Source organism: Notamacropus eugenii, chromosome 4 (assembly GCF_028372415.1).
Source record: "Notamacropus eugenii isolate mMacEug1 chromosome 4, mMacEug1.pri_v2, whole genome shotgun sequence".
Classification (NCBI taxonomy): domain Eukaryota; kingdom Metazoa; phylum Chordata; class Mammalia; order Diprotodontia; family Macropodidae; genus Notamacropus; species Notamacropus eugenii.
The window spans coordinates 294,551,169-294,575,550 of record NC_092875.1 but is presented as its reverse complement, the minus strand read 5'-3'; the positions used below and the strand labels follow the sequence as shown (position 1 = coordinate 294,575,550).

The 24,382-nt window shown below is 35.2% G+C and overlaps 1 protein-coding gene across 11 annotated transcripts in view; it reads left to right on the top strand.

Annotated features, from left to right (window-relative positions):
* The window catches only part of STAU2 (staufen double-stranded RNA binding protein 2), a 452,577-nt gene that overhangs the window by 37,118 nt on the left and 391,077 nt on the right, over positions 1–24,382 (top strand). For 9 of the 11 annotated variants that reach the window (XM_072604884.1, XM_072604882.1, XM_072604888.1 and 6 more), the window contains exons 2-4: positions 8,509–8,714; positions 9,838–9,968; positions 24,010–24,169. In XM_072604884.1, coding sequence (XP_072460985.1) covers positions 8,531–8,714; positions 9,838–9,968; positions 24,010–24,169 — 475 coding nt within the window. In that variant the 5' untranslated portion in view covers positions 8,509–8,530. Of the gene's footprint in view, positions 1–8,508; positions 8,715–9,837; positions 9,969–24,009; positions 24,170–24,382 lie in introns of those variants that run through there. The other 2 variants (XM_072604887.1, XM_072604885.1) reach the window with 2 other exon arrangements.

The window sequence follows — 24,382 nt, the reverse complement described above, 5'->3', positions numbered from 1 at the left end:
GGTGCCTCACGGCCAAGGCAGGGCTGGGCTCTCCTCCGGGTCTGGGCAACAGACCTTTGGTGTTGGTTTTTCAGGGCTCTCTGGAACAGAAATCTCCTCCACTCCATTGTTGTGTAGCTTCTGCTGCTCCAGAATTTGTTGGGAGTTCTTCTTTACAGGTATTTTATGGGCTGTGGGTTTGGAGCTAGCATATGCGTATCTTTCTACTCCACCATCTTGACTCCTCCCCTCCTCCCCCTTTTTAAAGCTTTATGTTAGATTTTTTTCCAGCTTTGAGAGAAGAAGATAAAAGTTTCCTATTATTGCTGTGTTAATATATACTTTTCTGTAATTTAATTAATTTTTCTTTATGAATTTAGATCATATGCTATTTGATACACATATATATATTTGATCTTGGTGTTCCTTTATTGTTTCTGATTCCTTTAATTGTGATATTTCTTTGTTTATTTTTGATATTATGAATTTTTAGTTTTGTTTTGTTTAATGGGATGACTATAATTCTTAGTTTTTTTTTTTGAATCTACCTACTGTGGATAAATATTGTTCCAGTCTCTTGACTTGATTCTGTGTATGCCTTGTTTTTTAAATGTATTTCTGGTAAGCAACAGATTGTGGAATTTTGTTTCTTTTCTTTTCAATCTATCAACAAGAATTTATTAAGCACCTATATGTCAGGTACTTTGCTAGGTACTGGTGATACAAACACAGAATAAAAGTACCCCTACTCAAAAGGAGTTTACATTCCAATGAGGTAGGCAAGTACATTTATAAATAGATGCAAAATGAATATACAAAGAATAAATACAACGAAGCACAAGGTAGTTAGGGAAAGAGGACACAAGCAGTGGAGAAGGGTCGGGAAAAGCTCAGGGTCTTGAAGGAAATGAGAAATCCTGCGAAGTGGAGTTGAGGTGGGAATGCACTGGAGAATGGCCAGTGCACCAGATAAGAAATGGAGGGCTGTGTCTGGGATCAGTTTGACTAGATGACAGACTGAGAAGGGAAAGTAATATTCACTGATGCACAAAAGACAGTTTGGGGGGGCTACAACCACAACTACAAGTTGTGAAACACTTCTATAGCTAACGAAAATAGTATATATTTTCTCTTAGGAGCAATAAGGGATTGAACAGAGTTTATTGAATAGGGGAATGATAAAGGTCACATCTGTGCTTGAAGGAAAACCATTTTGGAAGCTGTGTGGAAGACAGATTGAAAAAGAGAGAGGCTTAAAGGAGTTCATGGGTTCAAATATCATCTCTGTACAGATGATTCTCAGATCTATATATCTAGTCCTAGATGCTCTCCTAAGCTCCAGTATTACATCATCAATTGTCTTTTGGAACATCTCAAACTGGATATCCTGTAGGCATCTCAAGTTCAACATGTCCTAAAGAGGACTCATTATCTTTCTCATTATCTTTATCCAACTTTCGCCTTACTGCTGAGGACAACACCATGCTCCCAGGCACCCAGATTCACAACCTAAGGTTGATTCTTTAGTCACATTACCCACCCCCAATCTGTTGCCAAGTCTTTTACATACACACACATATATACATACACATACACATATACATGCATACACATATGTGTACACACATATGAATTGGAGTAGGAAGAGACTTGAGCCAGGAAAATCAACCAGGCTTTTCAATAGTCCATTCATGAGATGATGAGAGTCTGTACCAGGGTAATGACTATGAGTGTGGAGAAATGGAAAGGGAGAAGTGTTGGAGTATGTGTGTATGTGTGTGTGTGTGTGTGTGTGTGTACAATACACATATAGCTATATGCACATGCATGCATATATACACATATAATACATACCCACACACATATATACATACATTATGTGTATGTGTGTGCACATCCCTTTCTTTTTTTTTTGTTTCTTTATTTATTTTTAGTTTTCAACATTCATTTCCACAAAATTTTGAGTTCGAAATTTTCTCCCCATCTCTCCCCTCCCCCTCCCCCATGATGCCTTGCACTCTGATTACCCCTTCCCTCAATATGCCCTCCCTTCTTTCACACTCCTCCTTTCCCTTATCCTTCTCCTCTCTTTTCTTGTAGGGCAAGATTGATTTCTGTATCCCATTACTTGTACTTCTTATTTCCCAGTTGTATGCAAAAACAATTCCCAACATTCATTCCGAATACTTTGAATTCCCACTTCTCTCCCTTCTTCCCCCCCCCCCATCCCCACTGAGAAGGGAGGCAATTCAATGTAGGCTGTACATGTGTAGTTTTGCAGGAGACTTTCATGGTAGTCATGTTGTGAAAGACTAACTATATTTCCCTCCGTCCTATCCTGCCCCTCATTTATTCTATTCTTTTGACCTTGTCCCTCCCCAAAAGTGTTTACTTCTGATTACTCCTTGGAATTTTGTTTCTTTATCCATTCTGCCACTCTCTGTCATTTTATTATATTGTTTAGTCTATACACATTTAAAGTTATGAGAATTATGTTTATGTTTTCCTACATTTGTGTTGCTAGTATTGGTCTTTTCTTAATTTTTTTAAAAAAATCACCTTTCTCTTTTAAGTCAATGTCATTGTTGTTCAGTCCTTCAGTTATGTCCAACTCCTTATGACCCTGTCCTCCATCATCTCTGAAAGTCTGTCCAAGTTCATATTTGTTGTTTCCATGATATGGTCTATCAATCTTATCCGCCATTCCATTTTCCTTTTGCCTTCAGTCTTTCCCAACTGTCTTCTCATTATGTTGCCAAAGTATTTAAGCTTCAACTTCAGCATTTGACCTTCCAATGAATAATTTGAATTAATTTCTTTAAGTGTTGACTAATTTGACTTCCTTGCTCTCCAAGGGATGCTCAGAAGTTCTCCAGCACCACGATTTGAGAGTGTTGATTCTATGGTGCTCATCTTTCCTTATTGTCCCACTCTTACAGCCATACATTGCCACTGGAAAAGCCATAGCTTTGACTATATGGACCTTTGTCAGCAAGGTGATGCCTCTGCTTTTTAATATGCTATCCAGATTTGCCATAGCTTTCCTTCCAAGAAGCAAGCATCTTTTAATTTCATGATTGTGGTCCCCATCTGAAGTGATCTTTAAACCCCAAAATATAAAATCTGACACTGCTTCCATTTCTTCTCCCTGTATTTGCCAGTAAGTGATGGGGCCAGTTGCCAAGATATTAATTTTTTGGTGTTAAGAACAACCTTTACACTCTCCTCTTTTCACCCTCAACAAGAGGGTGAATTCCTCTTCAGTTTCTGCTATCAGAGTACTATCATCTGCATATCTGAGATTGTTGATATTTCTCCCAGCAACCTTAATTCCAGCTTTTGATTTATCCAGGCTGACATTTAGCATGATGTACTCTGCATCTAAGTTTAATAAATACGATGACAGTATACAACTTTGTCATATTCCTTTTCCAATCTTAAACCAATCAGTTGTTCCATATTAGGTTCTAATTGTTGCTTCTCGAGCCAAATACAGATTCTCAGGAGACAAATAAGATGATATGATATTCCCATCTCTTGGAGAACCTGCCACATTTTGTTGTGATCCACACAAAGACTTTGTTGTAGTCAAAGAAGCAGAAGTAGATGTTTTTCTGAAACTCCCAACTTCATAATTCAGCAAATATTGACAATTTTGTCTTTAGTTACTCTTCCTCTTTGAGAACTAGTCTGCTCTTCTGATAATTCTTGGTTCACATATTGTTGGAACCTAGCTTGTAGGATCTTAAGCATTACCTTGCTAGCGTATGAAAAGAGTGTAATTGTTTGTTAATTTAAATATTCTTTGGCATTGCCCTTCTTTAGGATAGGCACTCTAGTGGCCACTGTTGTATTTTCCAAATTTGCTGGCATATTGAGGGCAGAACTTTTAACTGCATCATCTTTTAGGATTTTAAATAGCTCAGATGGATTCGGTCACCTCTATTACCCTTATTGTTAGCATTGTTTCCTGTGTGTCTGTCTGTGTTTGTCCTTCGTTTTCAAAGTAGACCATGACATCAGAGAAATGATGATATGACTTGTACTTGACTTTGTTTTGAGTGAGGGAGAGCTGTGCAAGATCACCAACCTCACTTTCTCTTCCTGAGCCACCTGGGTCCAGTGACCAGATAGATATTCATCAGGTTGACTGGAGATGGCCCAGGATGCAATGGGAGAGTTTGGCCTTTTTAGACTGGCCTTTTCAGGTACTCACTTAGAGGGATTTAACGTCCATTGAATGAATAGGCCTCTTTAAGAAGTAGTCACACTTGACTTCATTCTCTAGGATGTCCTGCTCTAGATCAGTAACAACACTTTACTGGTTATCTGTGATATTAAGATCTTCCTTGTATAGATCTTTTGTATATTTTTGCCACCTCTTATTCTCTTCTGCTTCTGTTAAATTCCTGCTGCTTTGGTCTTTTATCACACTTATTTTTGCATGAAACTTTACCTTGATATCTTTAACTTTCTTTTTCTTTTTTTTTTTTGTAAATAGTATTTTATTTTTTCCATTTACATGTAAAGATAGTTTTCAACATTGACTTTTTATAATATTTTGAGTCCCAAATTTTTGTCCCTCCTTTCCTTTCCTATCCCCTTCCTAAGATAGCAAGCAATATGATATATCTTATACATGTGTAATCATTAAACATATTTTCACATTAGTCATGTTGTGAGAGGAGAATCAGAGCAAAAGGGAAAAATCATGAGAAAGAAAAAACAAAAAAGTAAAAATAGTATGCTTCAATCTGCATTCAGATTCCATAGTTTTTTTTTTCTGGATGTGGATAATATTTTCCATTATGAGTCTTTTGGAATTGTCTGAGAACATTGTATTGCTGAGAAGAGCTAAGCCTGTCATAGCTGATCATTGCACAGTGTTGCTATATTGTGTGCAATGTTCTGGTTCTGCTCACTTCACTCAGCATCAGTTCATGAAAGTCTTTCCAGGTTTTTCTGAAATCCACCTGCTCACCATTTCTTATGGAACAGTAGTTCATTTCACCTAATCCCATCCATTTAAGCTCACTGACATCCAAGATGTCAATGTTTAATCTTTCTATCTCCTGTTTGACCACATCTAGCTTACCTTGGTTCATAGAACTTACATTCCAGGTTCCTATGCAATATTGACCTTTTAGACTTTTCTTTTGTAACCAGATGCATCTGCAACTGAGTGTCCTTTTGGCTTTGCTTCAGTCACTTAATTAGTACAGAAGCTAATTGTAGTTGTTCTCCACTTTTCCCTAGTAGCATATTGGACACCTTCGTATGTGAAGTCTTCGTGTCCTTTTTTTTTTATAATTTTAATATTGTTCATGGAGTTTTATTGACAAATATACTAGAGAGGTTTGCTATTTCCTTCTTTAGTTCATTGCCCCCACTGTGACATGTCTGTCTTGGATAACCCTGTATAGTTTCATTGAGCTACTTAAGGTCCTCCACCATGACAAAGCAGTGATCCAGGGAGGGTTTTTAATCCAATACTTTTCTCCTAAGAGTAGTTTTCTTTAAATTGGTTTGATGCAACCCTGTTCCCACAAATTTTCCTCTCCACCCTTAGACTTCTTTCTGATTTGTCAATCCTGTCCCTAGTATTGAGTTGTTGCCTAAATTATTAATTTATTCTTCTTTCTTTTATTTATTTAGTTATCTAATTTCTTTGCTTGGTTCTCTGCATTAATTCCTTTCCCTTCCTATAAATTTTATTCTCTGGTTCATGTTCTTTATTTATTCCTTATTTATCTATTTTGTGATTCTCATGATGTTTAAGCTTTTGAAGTACTAATTTTGAGCTCTTTGAATCAATTTCTATTTTGTTCTTGCATTTATAGATTTTGCCTTTTCCCCCATTTTTTCCATCCATTTTTTCCTGTTAAGCCTCACTCTTAGAAGCATTAATTCATGAGGCATTGTGGACCTCAGTTTCCTCATTTGTAAAATAAGTTGACTGCTCTGAGATCCCTTCAGCTCCAAATCCATGGTTATGTTCACTTCACTTAAGAAAGTTCACACAAGAATCTTATGATTCTTTCTTGGCTTAAGTGCACAAAATCATCATCTAGAGTTTTAATGGCAATGAAAGGGTATGTTTTGGTATAATGGGTATGTATATATTTTTTTACCTTTGTGTCATGCCATCAAGTTCACAGTTGCAAGAAACCTTGGGATATGAAGTACTGCACAAAAGACCAAACTCCTGTATTTGGCTAAACTTTTATGCTAAAAATTTTTAAGATAGGTAAAAATATCTCCTCTCCCTCCTGCCCCATGTAAACAGGCTTCTGGTACACCCTTTCTATGAGATGATTTCAAGGGGAAATCATATATACACATATGGTTTTTATTTACATATATGAATACATATGTACATAGACACATATGTATACACATGTATATATGTATGTGTATGTTTATATGTTAGTAGTATATGTATAGGGGCCTAGCCCTGGGATTTCATTAGTATAAGAACTTCTTGGGGAGGAAGTTCTCTCTTCCAGTGCCATAATGGTACAAGTTGGCACCTTTGATATTATATTACAAGTTTTAGATGGGAATAAAAAAACCCCATTAAATCCTATCCTTCCTTCTCCCCAATTATCAGGAATTTATTTCTTCTTTTTCTTCTCTCCCAGTGAAATTAAAGAGAAACAAAACCTTTGTAGCAAATATGCATGTTAAACCATAACAAATTCTCATGTTAGCTAGGCCCTCAAAATGTATTCACTGTTCTGCACATTTAGTTGGCAGGGATTCTTAACCTTGTTTGTGTCATGCACCTCTTTGACAGACTTCTGAAGCCAATGGACTCTAGTCAAAATAATGTTTTTAAATATATAAAATCAAATATATATGATTATCAAGGAAACCAGTTATATTGAAATATAATGATTAAATTATTAAAAAAAAAATCAAGTTGCCTAGAGCACTTAGAAGTTAAGGGATTTAACTTCAGTGTCATATGTCCAGCATTTATCAGAGGCAATACTTGAATTCAGGTCTTCCTAGCTTTAAAGTTGAGCCTTTATTCACTATGCCCTGCTGTCTTTCAATATAAACATATTATTCATTATTCCTAATATATGTATTTGATTTCTGGAATGATATTAAAAAGTACAATATGGGGTTTAAAAGTTTGTTTGTACTTATATTCAAATACTTTTTGTTTGGTAAACTCTCTCCTATTCAACAAATTCTGTCATACTTTTATCAGCTTTCCCCTACTTATTAAAACTTCGGTGGCTCCCTATTGGTTTTAGGATAAAATATAAGCTCCTTTGTTTGCCTTTTAAAGCCCTTCACAGTTTGCCCTTGACCTGTCTTTCCTGACTCTCTCTGCACTCTCTCACCCTGCCCACGTCATCTTCTTTGTGTTCCTCATACATGACTCTTTATCTTCTCTGTTTACCTTTGAGCTGGCTGTTCCCCATACCTAGAGCATGCTTCCTCTTCACTTCTTTCTCATGGAATCTCTCTTCTTTCAAAACCTGGATGCAAAACCACCTTCTGCATCAGAGATTCTTAACCTTTTTTGTGTGTCATAGACCCCTTTAGCTTTAGCATTATGGTGAAGCCAGTCCTTCTCAGAATGCTTTTTTAAGTTTATAAAATAAAATCAATTATATTTCAATATAGTTATCACAATGTGGAATAAAACCAAAACCAAAACCCAGTTTACAGATCTCAGGTTAAAAAACTTCTGTGCTACACTGAAATGATTTTAGAGTTACTTGATCATAATTTTCAATTGATGTAATGGTGACTAATACTTCAGTGTTAAGTTTTCCTTTGATTACCAAATTTATAAGCAAAGAAATTCTCTTGAGTAGACATATTTAAAGAAATTGTTAAGCAAAACCTTTTTAAACATTTATTTTTATAATATGAATAATTATTCCCTAATTTATTTGTTTTGTAAGTATAGATTTTTGTTTTTCAAACTTTATTAAAAAGTGAATTGCCTATATGTCTTACATATACTTTGCTGCACTCCCTACCTCTAACCAAAAGTTTGTTCCAAAACCAAAATATCCAAGTGGATTAGTGCTATTTCGCAAAATAGATAGTCATAAGGAAAAAAAAATGAGCATGCTTATTTTTGTTTTTAAGAAAGAAAACAAGTGAGCTTAAGATAGCATTTGTCCTTGTCATATTTTTAAATGCTGTATATCTTTTTACATAAAAGGTAAATATTTAGCATAGCAGAATTGTGAATTGTGAATGAACGGTGATTCTGAGAACACAATTATGTAAGAGAGAATCTTCTAATAAATTTTAATTTTTTAAAAAAAATCTCTTGTTTTACTTTAATTGTGGATATCCAAATACTTTCACCATCTGCTCTAGTCAGCCATTTAATTAACATTGTAACTCCGTAAGGACTAACAGTTTTGTCACTGATTGCTGCAGTAGGTGTGCAAACATCAGATTTTGTTTCTAGCATTGAATCACTTTATACTTTACTTATCTCACTGATTTTATGAAACAAAAGAATAACTTACCAAATATTTGTTTTTATTGCAGTGATAGACGGTGGACAGTTAAAATGCAGACTTCAATAAACTTCGCTGAATCTACCCTCTCTCCTACGGTGCTATCCCCATCTTTAACATCTCCAAGTTCTCTGGGTCTGCAAGGCCCCCTGAATGGTTCAATTCCAGAGTTAGCAGTCAACTGTAATAGTCATATCATTGGGCTCTTGGATTCTCCTCCTTCTAAGAACTTACCTGGTAAGGTTGCAATTTTCCAATAAATGGTTCGTTATCATGATTTTGGTCAATTCATTATGTCCAGTCATTTGGGCCTGGAAAATAATGATACCAAAGGCTATAGAAAAATAGTTATTTGGTATAGCCTAACCACAAAAAGTTTTAAAGTGACTAACATTCTTAAATAAAGCCTATTTCTTTTTACATCCTGTTCTCTATCTATTCTGAATATTTCCTAGAAAGGGGAGTTTAACTGAGAAGTAAGCTGTTATATTTTTCATTTTTGTAAATTTTTTGTATCAGCTTACAGTGATTAATGCTTTTTTTTTTTTAACTCTAATGAATACACTCACTGGTTCAATATCATGGATAAAAAACAAATGAACAAGTTCTTATATTTTTTAAATTTATATAGTTGATGACAGGAAAATTCAAGATAAACTATATTATCAGGGTGTAGAAAATGAAACAGTTCTCATCATGTTAGGAAAAATTGAAAGTAAATGGAGGAGAGAAAAAAGGTAGAAGAAGTTAATTGCTAGGACAAATAGGGAAGGAGAAGTGTGATGTTATGAGCAGAGAATGAGGAAGGACTTTGGGACACCTATTTTTTGTCCTCCCTCTGTGCCAACTTATATAAAATGGAAATCACCTCACTCTTTGTGGGGCCTTATTGGATTAGATTGCTAAACCTTTCCTACACCTCACATTCTCAGATTCGGAGTTATGTTAAGAAGCTAAGGAGGAAATAAATATTTTATTAAATTTCTACCTAGAAGTTAAATTATTTGACCTTTGAACCCACAAGATTTTTTCAGTTAGTGTAATTTTTAAATTGTTACAGATTTTGTAAATATGCTCCTCTAAGCATTATTAGTTATTGAGGTCAGGGAAAAATTTTGTTTTTATTTGATAGTTATTTTGTGAGTAATAAATTATTTCTCTTGCATGTAATGAAAAAGGTAAAAACAATTTTCTCAGTTACATCAGTTTTACTCAGTATTTTATACATGTGTTTTGGTTTTGCTTAGATTAATAATCTGCAAAATGTTTTTTAAAAATATATTTTTTCATTTTTGCAAAGTTTTATGAAGTTGTGAAGAAGGTATTTCTCCACCAAACTTTACAGATTCTTTATTTACAGCTCCTCTCCAAGATAACATGGCAAACCCCAAAGAGAAAACTCCAATGTGTCTGGTAAATGAGTTAGCCCGTTTCAATAGAGTTCAACCCCAGTATAAACTTCTGAATGAAAGAGGGCCTGCTCATGCCAAGGTAAGGTTACAATTTTAGGTTGTGAGCTGTACCTTAAGTTCTGAACAGGTGATTTTATGGTCTGACAAGCTGCTTACTAAAATAAATCAGATTTATAGTCTTAGATTTGCTGAAGGGCTAGACGCATGGGGCTGAAGTCATTGTTTCTGCGTTGAGGTCAGTAATGTATGATTAAAGGTAGAATGAAGGGGGACAGATTTTCTTTCTTTAATTCCTACCCATCATGCTCACTTTTTTTTGGTCAATAATACCTGGATCTAAAATACCTAGATCTTGACTCATGAGCCCAGATATATTGATGAGCCAAACTTTTTTCTGCATTCTAGAAACTATCTGAAATTGAGTATTTCCTCTAGCAATTGCAACTATCAGCCTTATCCAGTGTGATTTTTATTTTTAAAATTCATCTAGTTTACATTATGTTGGATGTTAGTATTAAAACCAAATGATTTATTATTATCGATATGTTCATTTTTAATATTTGTTTTAGGAAACAATTTAGAACATATAAGTTATTCTTACAGTATATCCCCACAATAGTGCCTTATATTTGCACTTAAAAAAATCTTAGTACTGTGGTGAAACTACAAATTTAAAAAATATAAATATTAAACTATATTAATTGTGTGTTATTTTTTGGGTCAATCATCTGCTCTTGGAAATTTGAGATTATGATAGTATGGTTACACTTTAGGGTTAGCCCCGAAGTCAACAGTCTTCTAGGAGTTGATTATGAAGATTATGGAATATCTCTTCTCTTTACTTCTCTTTCTTCTGCTTTAATCTTTTGTTATCTAATTGCTCACTAGCACCTCTTTCTAAATGTGGTTCAGGTAAGGAAAAAAATTAAACTAAAATTCGTCATTTTTAAACTTGCTATCAGTTTTTTTAAAGAGATTTAAGGAATGAGAAGATGAAATATGTGAAAGATTTTATTTATAGCCACTCTCTCGCCATTTAGTTTAAGTAAATTCCTAATTGCAGCTACAGGTTAGGAAAAATTGCTAATGAGTAAACATTAATGGAAAAAAAGAGGCTAATACCTCTTTATGCTATAATGATTTAAATTCTGGCATTGTTATTTACTAGCATTACTTGACCTTACTTTTTTCATCTGCAATTCGAGGGAATTGAAGATAATTTCTAAGCCTCCTTTCACCTTTATTAATTCATGAATCTTTAAAGGAAAGCCATTTTTACAAAAAATCTGGATCAATTTTGCAATGTTATGTACCTTCTTAAGTGGACTTATAAGCAAATTAATAAACACCAAATATGTTATTTATGGCTCATATGTTTTTCTGACAGTTTATTCATTATTCTCCATGGTGTTTTGCTACCATGGAACTTAATAGAACTTAAAGAAGAAATATTATTTTTGATAACTTAATTTCTGCCCTTTTTATTATTTTTAGTCAGGCTGCCTATAATTATGTTCTTCTATTATTTTATTTTGAACTCCGGAGCTTACTTACTCTATTATTCTAATAACATTCTGCTATTGTTTCATGATATGTAGTTACTGTAATTATTATCATCGAAGCAGTTACAGAGTCCTAGAATATCCTTATTTTGTAGATGAAGAAACTAAGGCAAAAAGGAAAAGTGACCAGTGTGCTCAGGATTAAGTGGCAGCTTTAAGACTTGCATGAAATTCCCTTGACCCCTAGATGTGCTTTCTAGTGTACTAGGCTGCCTCAGTTTTAGACTTTTAGACTGATATTTTGGTAGTGGGACTTCAGGGATTTTAAGTCTTAGATGCAGTAAATCCTGAGTATGCTTTTCAATGTTTTTTGACCCAGTTGTTGTATGTTAAAGTTGAAAACTTATTCTTTTATCTCCGATTTTTGTATTCTGCACTGTGCCAAAAAAAGAGAGCATTTCCATATCTAAAACAGAAGAGGAAAAATGATTGTACATGAAATTATTTAATAGGTTTTTAAAAAATATCTAACAAATTCCATGTTACTTTCAAAGCTGTCCTGCTTTTCTTTGTTTTCTGTTCTACCTCCTGTTCTCTTCTGTGCATTTTTAGAAATAGGTCAGTTAACTTCTTTTCCTCCTTTTATGTTTTTATGGGAGTGGGGCACTAAAGGGGCCATCCTATTACTGGGCGCATTCTTCTTGCTAGTGCTTGAGTGACTGGGAGAAGGGTTGTACCCTTGACAGTGATAGGGAAGTTTAAAATATGGGAGGGTTTGGAAAAAGAATGATATAAAATGATCTTGCAAAGGATCTAAGGATCAAAGGATCTAAGAAAAAAAAATGGTTAGACAAATAGGAAAACTAGGAGAGAGTGCTGTAACAAAAATCTGGTGTGGAGAACATAGCTGGAGGAAGGGTTGGTCAGCAGGGTCCTTCCCATAGCACTGAGAGATCAAGAAGGTTGAGGGCTAAGAGAAGAGGTTATTGAGTTTAGTAATTATGAAGCTGTTGATGACTTTGGAGAGGGCAATTTGATTTGAGAGGGACTGTCAAATTGCAGAGCTGAGGAGTATATTGCAAGGGATATGAGGCAGTGGAGGTAACAAGAATAGGTGGCTTTCCTGTAAAAGGGAGGAAACATAGAACAATGCATTAAAGGGATGTGGGCTCAAAAGAAAGGTTTTTTTTTTTAAGGTTGGAGGAGACCAAAGAGGAGACCAGGCACCTTTGAGAACATTTTAGTGGACCACCCTGGCCTCCAGATTCATTTTGAACAAAATCCTTGCCTCTAGCTAGATCTAGCTTAGAGCAGAGGTTTCAAACCATACGCTGCTGCATTTGGCCCACAACACTCTGGAATGCAGCAGAACCAGATTGAAATGTAATTGGGAAATATTTAATAAAATACAATAAAAGGTAGATAATATTATATTTGAAAAATAAGTTAACACACCTTTACCATAGAGTTTCAGAGAGATAGAAAGCCTGGAAGAGGACTTGTAACCAGCTGTAGTCATTATTATACACGTTCTGGACTTTGTTCCATCAGATTTGTAGCTCTTCAGTTGATGGTCTGCAAAGGGTAAGGGCTAGAATATTAGCTAATTTATGAATTAGATTTCTGTTTGTTCTTTTGTAAGATAATTACTTGCTTATGTCAGACTTTATTACTTTATTAAAAATATAAAGTATATGAAAGTATTGACTGAGCTTGACTTCATATTCTTGACTTAAGCAAAAAAGGAAGCTTCATTTAAAGGACTATATGATTAGCTTTGACAATAAAAGTACAAAATAACCTTAATTGATAAATTTACTAATTGTCCTTCACTGCTTTTTTTTTGTCAGTGTTTTCTTACATAGTTATTGGACCATGTAGCAAGATGTTTTGTGGCCTTGGAGGAGATGGTGTAAAATTGTTTTAGTTTCTCATCTATACCCAGTCCTTTGACAGAAAATAATTCCTGAATGATGAGAAATATGTATTGTGTACATATGTATCTTACATTATTCACCCCAAACTTTCCAAGGCATTAAATATATGAAGGCAGCTATTTATTTGTAAATTTAGCATCAGTAAACAGGGATCACATAATCAACAAGATAAAGAACATTTTCTCCAGTTCCCAATAACTCTCAGAACCCCCAGAGAGGAGCTATGAGCCAAAGTTTCAATTACAATTGTTTCCACAGGGTGAGAAAACACGGAAGATCACTCAACAAGATAGCAGGCTTATGAACTAATAGTGCATAGTACTACTTCCTAGAGTGCTAGCTCAGCACTTCAACTCTCCCTTCCTCCCTTAAGTACAGACTAGGCACACAAGCCAAGCCCCAGACTTGTTCTTTAGGACCTACTCAAGGAATTCACTCCTGTTGGAGTCTTTGCTAGCACATCCAGCCCCTGCTCTTCCCTCAGCATCCTGTTGCAACAGCAGAGGACTTCAACTCTATTCATGAGGTAAAGGATGAGGTGTGGAGGGGGAAATCTGTGTACTGCCTGAGGTGTTCTCTAGGTTAGGGAATCCCAAAGTGACAAACTCTGCCTATTACACCTACTCTACATACACCTGAGCTGCCAAAAAAGTAGACATTGATTCAGCTCATGCGGAGAACTGAAGAACAGACATAACTGGGTTGGGGAGGAAGGGTGGCATCATTGTACCAGGCTTTAATGAAAGGGTACTAATATTCAGCTGGGGTCAGTCCCATTCCTCCAGAAGTTACTTGAGGCAGATACTGAGACTGATGAAAAGTAAACTCATCAACATGGGAGGAAACAACCTTGAGGTCCAACCCCAGGGGTAAACTCACTATTAAAGAGGGAGGAATTAGAAAGTGTGTGACAGACAAATATAAAGAAAAATGATTAAAGCCACCATAGATCTTGAAAGGAAGAAAATTCACTTAAAAACCTAGAGCACAACCAACTAAATTAACAGAGAAGACAAAGATTAGAAGAGAAGATGAGTAAGAACATATCTAAAAGGTTACAAACCTGTCTAAATGAATATTCCACAGAAAGCATATTCAACTAGTACCTGAAAAAGCATAGAACCCTGTACATTTCCAAGGGAGGATGTAACTTCAGCAAGGTGTTCCCAGATAGATCAAAGAGAGAAACCAGAATCTTAAGAGAAGTTAGATGGGAACAAATGGCAGAATTTATATAGCAGGAATAATTAGTGGAAAAAAAATTTGACCTCCTAGTGGCAAGTTGCTCCAGAGAAGCAAAAGGGAGGACAATAGATTGAGAATATACTGAAGTGAAGGACTATCTGGAAAGAGAAGCAAAAAAGTACTTTAAAAGACGACATATTGATGTTGAAGAGAGGAGGCATGGAGACACTTACGGATAATGTCTCCTAGAAGAACTTGGAAAAAAAAACCACCAAAAACAACCTCAAACTCCATACATTATAATGCAAGAAGTAAATAGAAAAAATGGTCCAGAATTTCTAAATACATAAAACAAAAGCATTGATTTAAAAAATCCACCTGCAGGAAAATAGTTTTCAATTAGTAAGCATTTCCTTTTTCTCTTTCCTCCCTCCCCTAATTTAAAATAAAAAAAAACCCCTTTGTAATAGACATGCATAGTTAAGCAAAACAAGCTCCCAAATTGTTCATATACAAAAAGGTATGTCTCATTCTGCATTGTGAACCTATCACCTTTCTCTCAGGAGGTGGGTGGCATAGATCATCATCAGTCTCCTGAAGTCATGATTGGCTCTTGCATTGATCAAAGATCTTAAATCTTTCGGTGTTTTTCTTCACAATATTGTATTTGTATAAATTATATATATGCATATGTATATAAAACACACATATACATATATACATGTGTATTGTATATATATATGTATATATATATATATATATATATACATATATATATATATATATATATGTGTCTCATTCTGTACTTGAGTCTTTCATCTCTCTATCAGGAGGTGGATAGCATTTTTCATAATGAATCCTTTGGAATTGTGGTTGGCCATTACTCTAGTCAAAGTCCTTAAGGCTTTCAAAGCTGTTTACCTTTACACTATTGCTTTTTTTTTCCTAAATTGTTTTCCTGGTTCCATTCATTTTATTCTGTGTCAGTTCATACAAGTTTTGCCAGTCTTCTGTGAAACCATTCCCTTCATCATTTCATAGCATTGATAGTATGCTATAACATTTATATGCATAACATAACTTGTTCATCCATTCACCAGTTGATGAGCAACTTCTTTTCTAATTCTTTGCCACCTCAAAAGGACCTTTACATGTTTTTTGGGAGTACACCTTTAGAGTTTTTTGTGCTTAGAATTAAGTGCTCAGTTCATCTACCCTCCCTTTGCTTCTCTCTGTTCCCTTCTCCCCTTTCCTTCCTATTTCCTGAGTGAAATACATTTTTGTACTGAGCTCTGTTTGTGTGTGTTATGTTTATTTATATATTCTTTCCTCCTTTGACTACTTTAGATCAGAGTTAGGTTCAAATATCAGCCACTCCCTTCCCCTTCCTCTTTGTTTGCTTAGACTTCTACTTGAGTACCCTCATTATGTGTGATAATTCTCCTAACCGTCATTCCTCCCCTCCTCCCCTCCCCACAAGAGTATTCATCTTCCTCTCTTTTCCTTCTTCTTCTAAGATCATTAAGACATAACAGATATTAGAGATATTTCTAAGCCTGCTGTCTAAATAGATTCCCTCTATAACTCCTGGTGATGATAGGGTTCAGAGGAGGCACATATTATTATTTCTCCATATTTAAACATAAAAATGTATTCTTGTTTAGGCCCTTATGATAATTTATTCCTACTTGCCTTTTTGTGTTTCTTTTAGCCCTTCTGTTTGAACTTCACAGTTTCTTTGCAGCTCTAGTCTTTTCATCAGAAATGCTTAGATATCCTATATTTCATTAAAAGTCCATTTTCCCCCTTTAGGATTATACTAAAAATTTCAAGGTACGTTATTCTTCACTGTAAGCCTACATCTTTTTCCTTCGGAATATTAGTTCCTAAGCTCCCCACTCCTTTATAATGGTAGCTACTATGTGTGAGTCTGACTCTGTTTCCTTGGTACTTGAATTCTTTCTTTCTGATTGCTTGCTATATTTTTTATTTGACCTGAAAGCTCCAGATTTGGGGTATAATGTGCGTGGGAGTTTTCATTTTGAGGATTCTTTCAGGAAGTGACCGGTGGAGTCTTTGTGTTTCCATTTTGTCTTCTTGTTCTAAAAGATCTGGGTAGTTTTCTTTAAATATTTCTTGAAATATGCTGTTTAGGCTCTTTTTTTTGGTTATGGCTTTTAGGTAGCCCAGTGATTCTTAAATTTTTTTCTTCTCTGATGGTTTTCCAGCTCAGTTGTTTTTGGAATGAGACAACTTATATTTTCAATTTTTTCCAGTCTTTTGACTTTTAACAAATATTCCCTGTTTTTTCACAGAATCATTGGCTTCTATTTGAATTATTCTAATATTCACTGTGTTTATTGCTTCAGTGAGGATTTGTATCTCTTGTGCCAAACTGTTACTTTCCTTTCTAATGATTTCCTCCATAGCTCTCATTTCTTTTCTAATTCTTTCTTCCAGCATTCTCATTTCATTGACAAAACATTGATTAACTCTTGCTTCATCTTTTCCAGGTATTTTATTTAAATTTATGCTCAGGCTGCATTTTTCTTTGAGGCTTTGCCTATAGATAATTTTGAGCCAATTTTTTTTTGTTTTGCTTCCGTAAGTCTTTAGCATCCTTGTCACCATAATAGCTTCTTATGGTGGGTTTTTTGTTTGCTTATTCTTCTAGCCTACTTTCTGACTTTGGGTTTTGTTAGTGCCAGCAGGTATAAAGAAGTAGATGACACAAATGATACTAGTACTAGTATGAAAGGGAAATTTTATTGTGAAATAGATATTCCTGAGAGGGACCAGTGTGGACCAGTGGTCCGAGTACAAGACAGGGCTAAGAATTTTATACCTTGCTAGTCTGGTTAGACTGGATCATTGCTTTACATAATTTTGTGAAAATGCAGTATGGCTTTGGGTAACTTAAATTTTCAGTTTCCTTGTTTGTAAAATGAGACCCATAATACCTATTCTATTAGGACATGATAAATAGTGATTCATTCAGGTGCTAAATATTATGTTGCTAGAGTTGAGCTCCCTGTGTAAACATGCCAGTTGACTTTTAGTAGTATGTATTTTCAGTAATTGCCTGAACAAGATCAGTGTTTATCTGTAAACCAGCAAAAGATTTTTTAGACCTATCACATGATTCTTTCTTTTTACTTTTTATTATTTTGTTTTCAGTGTTCTACAATCACTTCCATATAACTTAGATTTTTTCCCCCTCCCTCCCCCTCTTTCCCTCCTCTCTACCCGCTCCCTCCCTGGGATGGCATACAATTTTATATAGGTTCTACATATACATTCCCATTAAATACATTTTCACCTTAGTCCTGTTGCATAGAAGAATTACAATGAATGGGAGAAATCATAAAACAAACCAAAACATAATACAAAAGAAAATGATCTGCTACATTCTATAATCGAATTCCATAGTTCTTTCTCTGGATGTGGAAGGCATTTTGCCTTAAGAGACCACTGGGAATTTTTTAAGTCCTTGCATTGCAATGAAGTTCTAAGTCTACCAGAAAAAATCCTCGCACACTTGTGGTCATTGCTGTATACAAAGTTCTCCTGATTCTGCTCCTTTCACTCAGCCTCAGATCATATAAATCTTTCCAGGCCTCTCTGAAGTCTTCCTGTTCATCATTTCTTATAGCACAATAGTGTTCCATTACATTCATATACCACAATTTATTCAGCCATTCCTCATCTGATGGGCATCCCCTTGATTTCCAGTTTTTGGCCACCACAAAGAGTGCTGCTATAAATATTTTTGTACATGTGGGACCCTTTCTCATTTTTATGATCTCTTGGGGATACATTACTAGAAGTGGTATTGCTGGGTCAAAGGGTATGAACATTTTTGTAGCCCTTTGGGCATAGTTCCAAATTGCTCTCCAGAATGGTTGGATTAGCCCACAGCTCCACCAACAATGACTTAGTGTTCCAACTCTCCCACATCTTCTCCAACATTTTCATCATCCTGTTTTGTCATGTTAGCCAATCTGATAGGTGTGATGCTATCACATGAATCTTGTGAAGATTATCCTTAGGCAACATGATTTTCTTTTATATATATTTTCATCAAAGCTTAAAATGAGGGTAGAAGAGAAGTCAATATTAGTAACTCACTTTTATGGCATTCTAAGGGTCCAACATAATACAGTGTAACACATATTAAAGCCCCTATCATATGCAGAACACTGGGTTAGACACTAGAGTAGATGCAACATTCAGCTAAGAATACAGGCTGTGCCTCCTTGGAACTTTGTCTGGTAGAGGTGTTTAGAATGTAGATCAGGGATTTTTCACTTTTTTTTTTTTTTGGTGTCATGGATCCTTTTGACAGTTTGGTGACTCGTAAGGACCACTTCTCAGAGTAATTTGAATTGCATAGAATAAAATACATAGAGCTATGAAGGAAACCAATTATTGAAATACAATAGTGAGAGGATTAGGTACCAGATGAATGGCAAAAGAGGGTTGAAAACATGTACACATACACAAACACACATATACACACACACACATTCTCTGCCTGATCTCAAACTATATTATTAAATGGGAGTTATCTTGTCAATTGTCAGTATATAAATATGTATCAATTATTTCAATATGTCAATAGTATTTGCTGATTTTTAAAATCTACTTTTCTTTCTTTTTTCTTTTCAAAATATTCTTCGCTATGTGAGATGGCTCTCAGACCAGCAGGACAGTGGTGGAACTACCACAGTAAATTTCATGCATCCTTAAAAAACCCCAGCTGTATATAATAGAACTTCATGATTTCATAAACAATCTTCCTTTTTTCTCCTTTGTGTATGGAAATATATAGATACTAGCTAGCTATTATATATGGAAATGCCCCATGCTTGTTGACTTCAAAATTAAAAAAAAAATTATGATCAGGTCAGGGACCCAGTGGGGTAGTCGGCTGGTTTGTGGCAACCCCTACCACCTCCTCTCTTTCCCCAAGATGTAGTTGTCTGATTTTTTTTTTTTATAGGAGAAAGAAAAGACTTCAAATTATAGACTGGTGAGATTGATTGCTTTCAAATACTAATTTATTCAAATTGATCTGTGACCTACTTGATGTATCCCTTCTTGCAGTTTGCCCCTTTGATCATTTCCTCTCTCCCTAAATTCCACTGTCTTCTTACCTATAAGCTGCTTCCTATCAAATATACCCAAATTTCTTCCATCCTTAAAAATCCTTGACATGATCCTACTATCTCCTCAAGATATTATTTGATATCTCTCCTTCTATTCCCAAAAAATACTATTTGCTTCTTTAACCCTTGTAATCTGACTTTTGTCCCCACCAGTGGAGGGAAACTACTGTCTGCAAAGTCACCAATGATTTTATTGCTAAATCCAGTGTCCACTTCTCAGTCCTCATCTTTCTTGATATTTCTTCAGCATTCAACACTGTTTACACATCCTTCTTTTTAATGCTTTTTCCGTTGTGGATTTTCATGATGCTGTTCTGTTTCTTCCTTTTTGTGTGATTGTTCCTGGTCTCTTGAAACTTTCTTATCCTGACTCCTGTGCTATGGTGTATCTTAAAGTTCTGTCCTGTCAGAGACAGGCCTGATTTGGGCTGGTATTCTGTTCAAGTTCAATATTAGAATGAAATCATGTATTCATGAGTCATTCAATAGTTAACAGAAGGACGTTTACTGAGCCATAGCATGGAAAGGATGCTCAACAAGGATATTGTAGTGCTTAGCTTGGGCAAATATGACTCCCTTTGTTTTTATATGGAAATATGTCAGGGTAGGATATACTAATTTGCATTTTGGGACATATGTCTAGTCTGAAGGGTCCCCGCCTCATGTGTGTGGGATTTTTTTATGCCTTTACGTGATCAGGAAGGCAAGTCAGAAAGTTGAGTCGAGGAAAGTGCAGCTTGAACCATGTGTCTCCTGGGCCAGTCAAATCCCGGATGCAGTTTTGTTGCTTTTTATTAAAAAACTTGCCTAAACCATGTTGTAGGGAGAGAGGGAACTCCAGTAGATAATTGATCCTATTATGCCTTCCTTCTTGGGTTTCCATGACATTGATCTATCATGGTTCTCTTTCTCCCTTTCTGACTGATCACTATTCTCTTTTGCAGGTTCATCATCCATGTCCTGTTCTCTGAGCCCTGATGCCATGGCTCTGTCATGGGCCTTCTCCTTTTCCCTCTCTTTACATTCTCTCTTTTGGTGATCTCATCATCTCCTATGGATTCAGCTATCATCTCTATAAAGCTTACTCCTAGATCTACATTTCTAGCCCTCATCTTTCTCTTGAGTTCCATTTGTGCATTTTCAGCTTTGTATGTGACATCACCACCTGGATGTCTGATAGACACATCAAGTTCAACACGTCCAAAAGAAAACTGTTTCTCTTTCTTTCCAAGTCCACTCCTTCTTTTGCCCTGCCTCCTTTTGTTAAGAGCACCACATTCTTCCAGTCAATTAGATTTGTAACACAGTAGTTATCCTTGATTCATCATTCTCCATCATCCCCATATACAATTAGTTGCCAAGTCTTATTGATTCAAGCTCTTTGATCTCTGTCTTCTATGTCCTTTTCTTTCTTTTCATAGCACAATTGCCCATCTAGGTAGGCCCTCATCATTTTTCAAATGGACTATAATAGCTTCCTGATTGGTTAGAAAGACCAATTTTGCATTGTTTCTTCTTTCTCTACTCTCCATGCAGTTGCCAAGTCAGTATTCTTAAAGTACAAGAATGGTGAGGTTAATCCCTTTCTCAAGAAGCTTCAGTGGCTCCCCATTGCTCTTGCAGATTTGTCTAGTTAGTACTTAAAGCCCTTTACATTCTAGCATTAGTTTAGCTTTTTAGGTCATAAATGCATTTGGAGCTTATCTTTGTATATTATGTTTTTGGTTGATTTAAACCCAGTTTCTGCTAGATTCCTGTCCAATTTTCCTTGCAGTTTTTGTCAAATAGTTGGTTCTTCCCCCAGGAGCTGGAATCTCTTAAGTTTGTTGAGCTCTAAGGTATTAGGTTCATTTGCTTCTGTACAATGTGTACCTCATCTATCAAACAGAACTCTATTTTTTGCTTAATTATTTAATTATTAATTATTAATTATTTTGTTTAATTATTTCATTTCATGTACTCTATACTCTAGCCAAACAGGTGTATTTTCTGTTTCCTTTATGTGGTGATCTATCGCCTACTTCCATGCCTTTGTGTGGGAATGGAAGTGCTGCATTAATATAACTGTTTTCCCACAGTCCAGTCAATACGTAAAATTTTCCTTTTTTCCCCAACTTTGCCAATCCAATAGATATGAGGTGGATCCTTAGTGTTGCTTTAATTTGCATTTCCCTAATGCAAAATTAATGATTTGGAGCATTTTTTCATATGTATGTTGATGGCTTGGGTTTCTTTCCTTAAGAACTTCCTGTTCACGTTCATATCCTTTGATCATTTATCAAGTGGGGAATGGCTTTTATTCTTATTAATTTCAAACAGCTCATACTATGTCTTGGAAATGAGACCTTTATTAGAGAAACTTGCTACAAAGATTTTCCCCTGGTAATTGTTTCCGTTAAACTCTTAGCTGCATTGCATTTGCAATATGCAAAAACCTTATAAAGTTTTTGTAATCAATAGTTTCAGTTTTATCTTTTATAGTCCTCTTTGTTCTTTGTTTAGTTATAAACCTTTATCCTATTCATAAATCTTAAAGGTAATTTCTTCTTAGTTTCTTTAACTTGTTTATATATGATATGACCTTTTATTTCTAAATTATGTGTGTATTCGGAACTTATCCTTGTATATGATATTTAGCATTGTTATTAACTTCATTCTGCTAGTCTACTGTCTAGTTTTCCTAGAAGTTTTTGTCAAATAGTGAAACCTTCACCCAGGAGCTGGGATCTTTAGGTTTGTTGAACTCTAGGCTACTAAGTTCATTTGCTTCTGTACAGTATATATCTCATCTGTTATACAGATTAAATTCTCTATTTTTGAACTGTTGCCAGATTCTTTTTGATTATCATTGCTTTCTGGTATACTTTAAGATCTGGTATTCCTTGATCTCCTTCCTGCCTACATTTTTTGGTTATTATTTCCCTTGAGATGATTCATTTTGATTTTTTTAGGAGATGGTATTTTACCATACCAAACAAAATGCTTTTTCTATGATTGCCAAATAATAAGTTCAGTGGGACTTTGTGTTTCTGGATCTTTCAGTCAATTTTGATGATGTACTATAAAATATCACTTACCAAAGCCTATCCCTTTAATTCTGTATCAAGTACATACCCAATGAGTTATGGATATTTCTCATGAAATTTCTTTATAGGTAGGAAAATAGGCATATGATTTAGTCATTATTGATGGGTCTCATGGGCACCTCTTTTTTGGTATTGGTATGGCCTGAGAAATTTTGTTTTACAACTTTGCTATTTTTCTCTCTTTAGATGTCTTAAGACTTGGTTCTTCAATGTTCTCAAAATTGTGTTGTTTCCAGCAGAGACCCTCTCTATGCATCCTTGGTCTAGTATAGCTGTTTTTTTCATTGCCATTTCCATTTCCTGTATAAACACGTTCAAGATGGTGATATTAAGAATCCAAATATAGTGACTCCACTGTCCTTGATGGTGAAAAGCATTTATAATAAGGATATTTGCAAACCATTTCTATCCTTTGTCAATTTGCTGTCCTCTTTCCAGTTTCATCTTTATATCTATCTGACTTCTTCCTCTTAGAGTTTATGATAGAAAAGAGGAGGAGATTTAGGTCTTCTCTGATATGTGCCCCAGATTTTTAGGAGAACAGATTTACTTTGCCATATATATTTCTATATATGTTTTAGTGAAGATAATTTGAATGACATTAAAAAGATGTTTCTATTTTGTTCTTTTAAAGAATTTATTAAATCTCTAAATTATTTTTATTTTATTTAAATAAACTTTTAAGTTATTTTTTCCTCAACTATACATCAGAGGATCCTATCAATGCCAGCCTTTACTGATATGTAGAAGATAGAATTTGGTGTATATCAGTTAGAGTTACTGTAGTGAATTGGAGTTCTAGAACCTTCTTCTTTTGAAGGATACTTCAGTTATGTGACCTAATTGAAAGAAATTCACTTAATCTCTTTGGACTTCTCTGGTTCCTAGGACCATAGACCTAAGGTTGGGAGGAACCTTAGAAGTCATTGAATCAAACCCTTTTATTTTATAGAAGAAGAATCTGAAGCCCAGAGAGGTTAGGGGACTTGTCCAGGGTCACACAGCTATTAAGTATCTGAGGCAGGATTAAAACCCAGGTTTTTCTGCCTCCAAGTCTGGCACTCTATCTACTATACTATATTTCTTATTTATATAATCCGTCAAGTTGGACTAGATATTCTTTACAGTCCCTGATAATGCTCAAATTCTGTGATTCTTTGTATTTATTTTTCAGACAGGTAATATTTCATATATACTTGCTTACTGGAAAGTTTTAATTAATTTTTTCAATTTTTTTTGAAGATGTTCTCAGTGCAGCTGACTCTTGGAGAACAGGCCTGGCAGTCTGAAGGGAGCAGTATAAAGAAAGCCCAACATGCTGCTGCCAACAAAGCCTTGAGGGAAACTACCCTTCCCAAACCTACTCCTCGACCCCCCAAAAACAATATTAATAGTAATCCAGGTAATCCAGTGCTGAATTCTTTCCTTTTCTTGTATTATGTTTGTGCCCTTTTCTTGTATGCTTTTGGAATGAAAGAAGAGCTTTGGTTGCATTGTTAACAGACTAGTTCTATAATCAACAAGGATTTTTAGAATGATAAACTGGGAAACAACTGAGTTATGTCAGTTAAAGGTAAAAGCTTAATGGTGGATAATGAAATTTAAAGCAAATGCT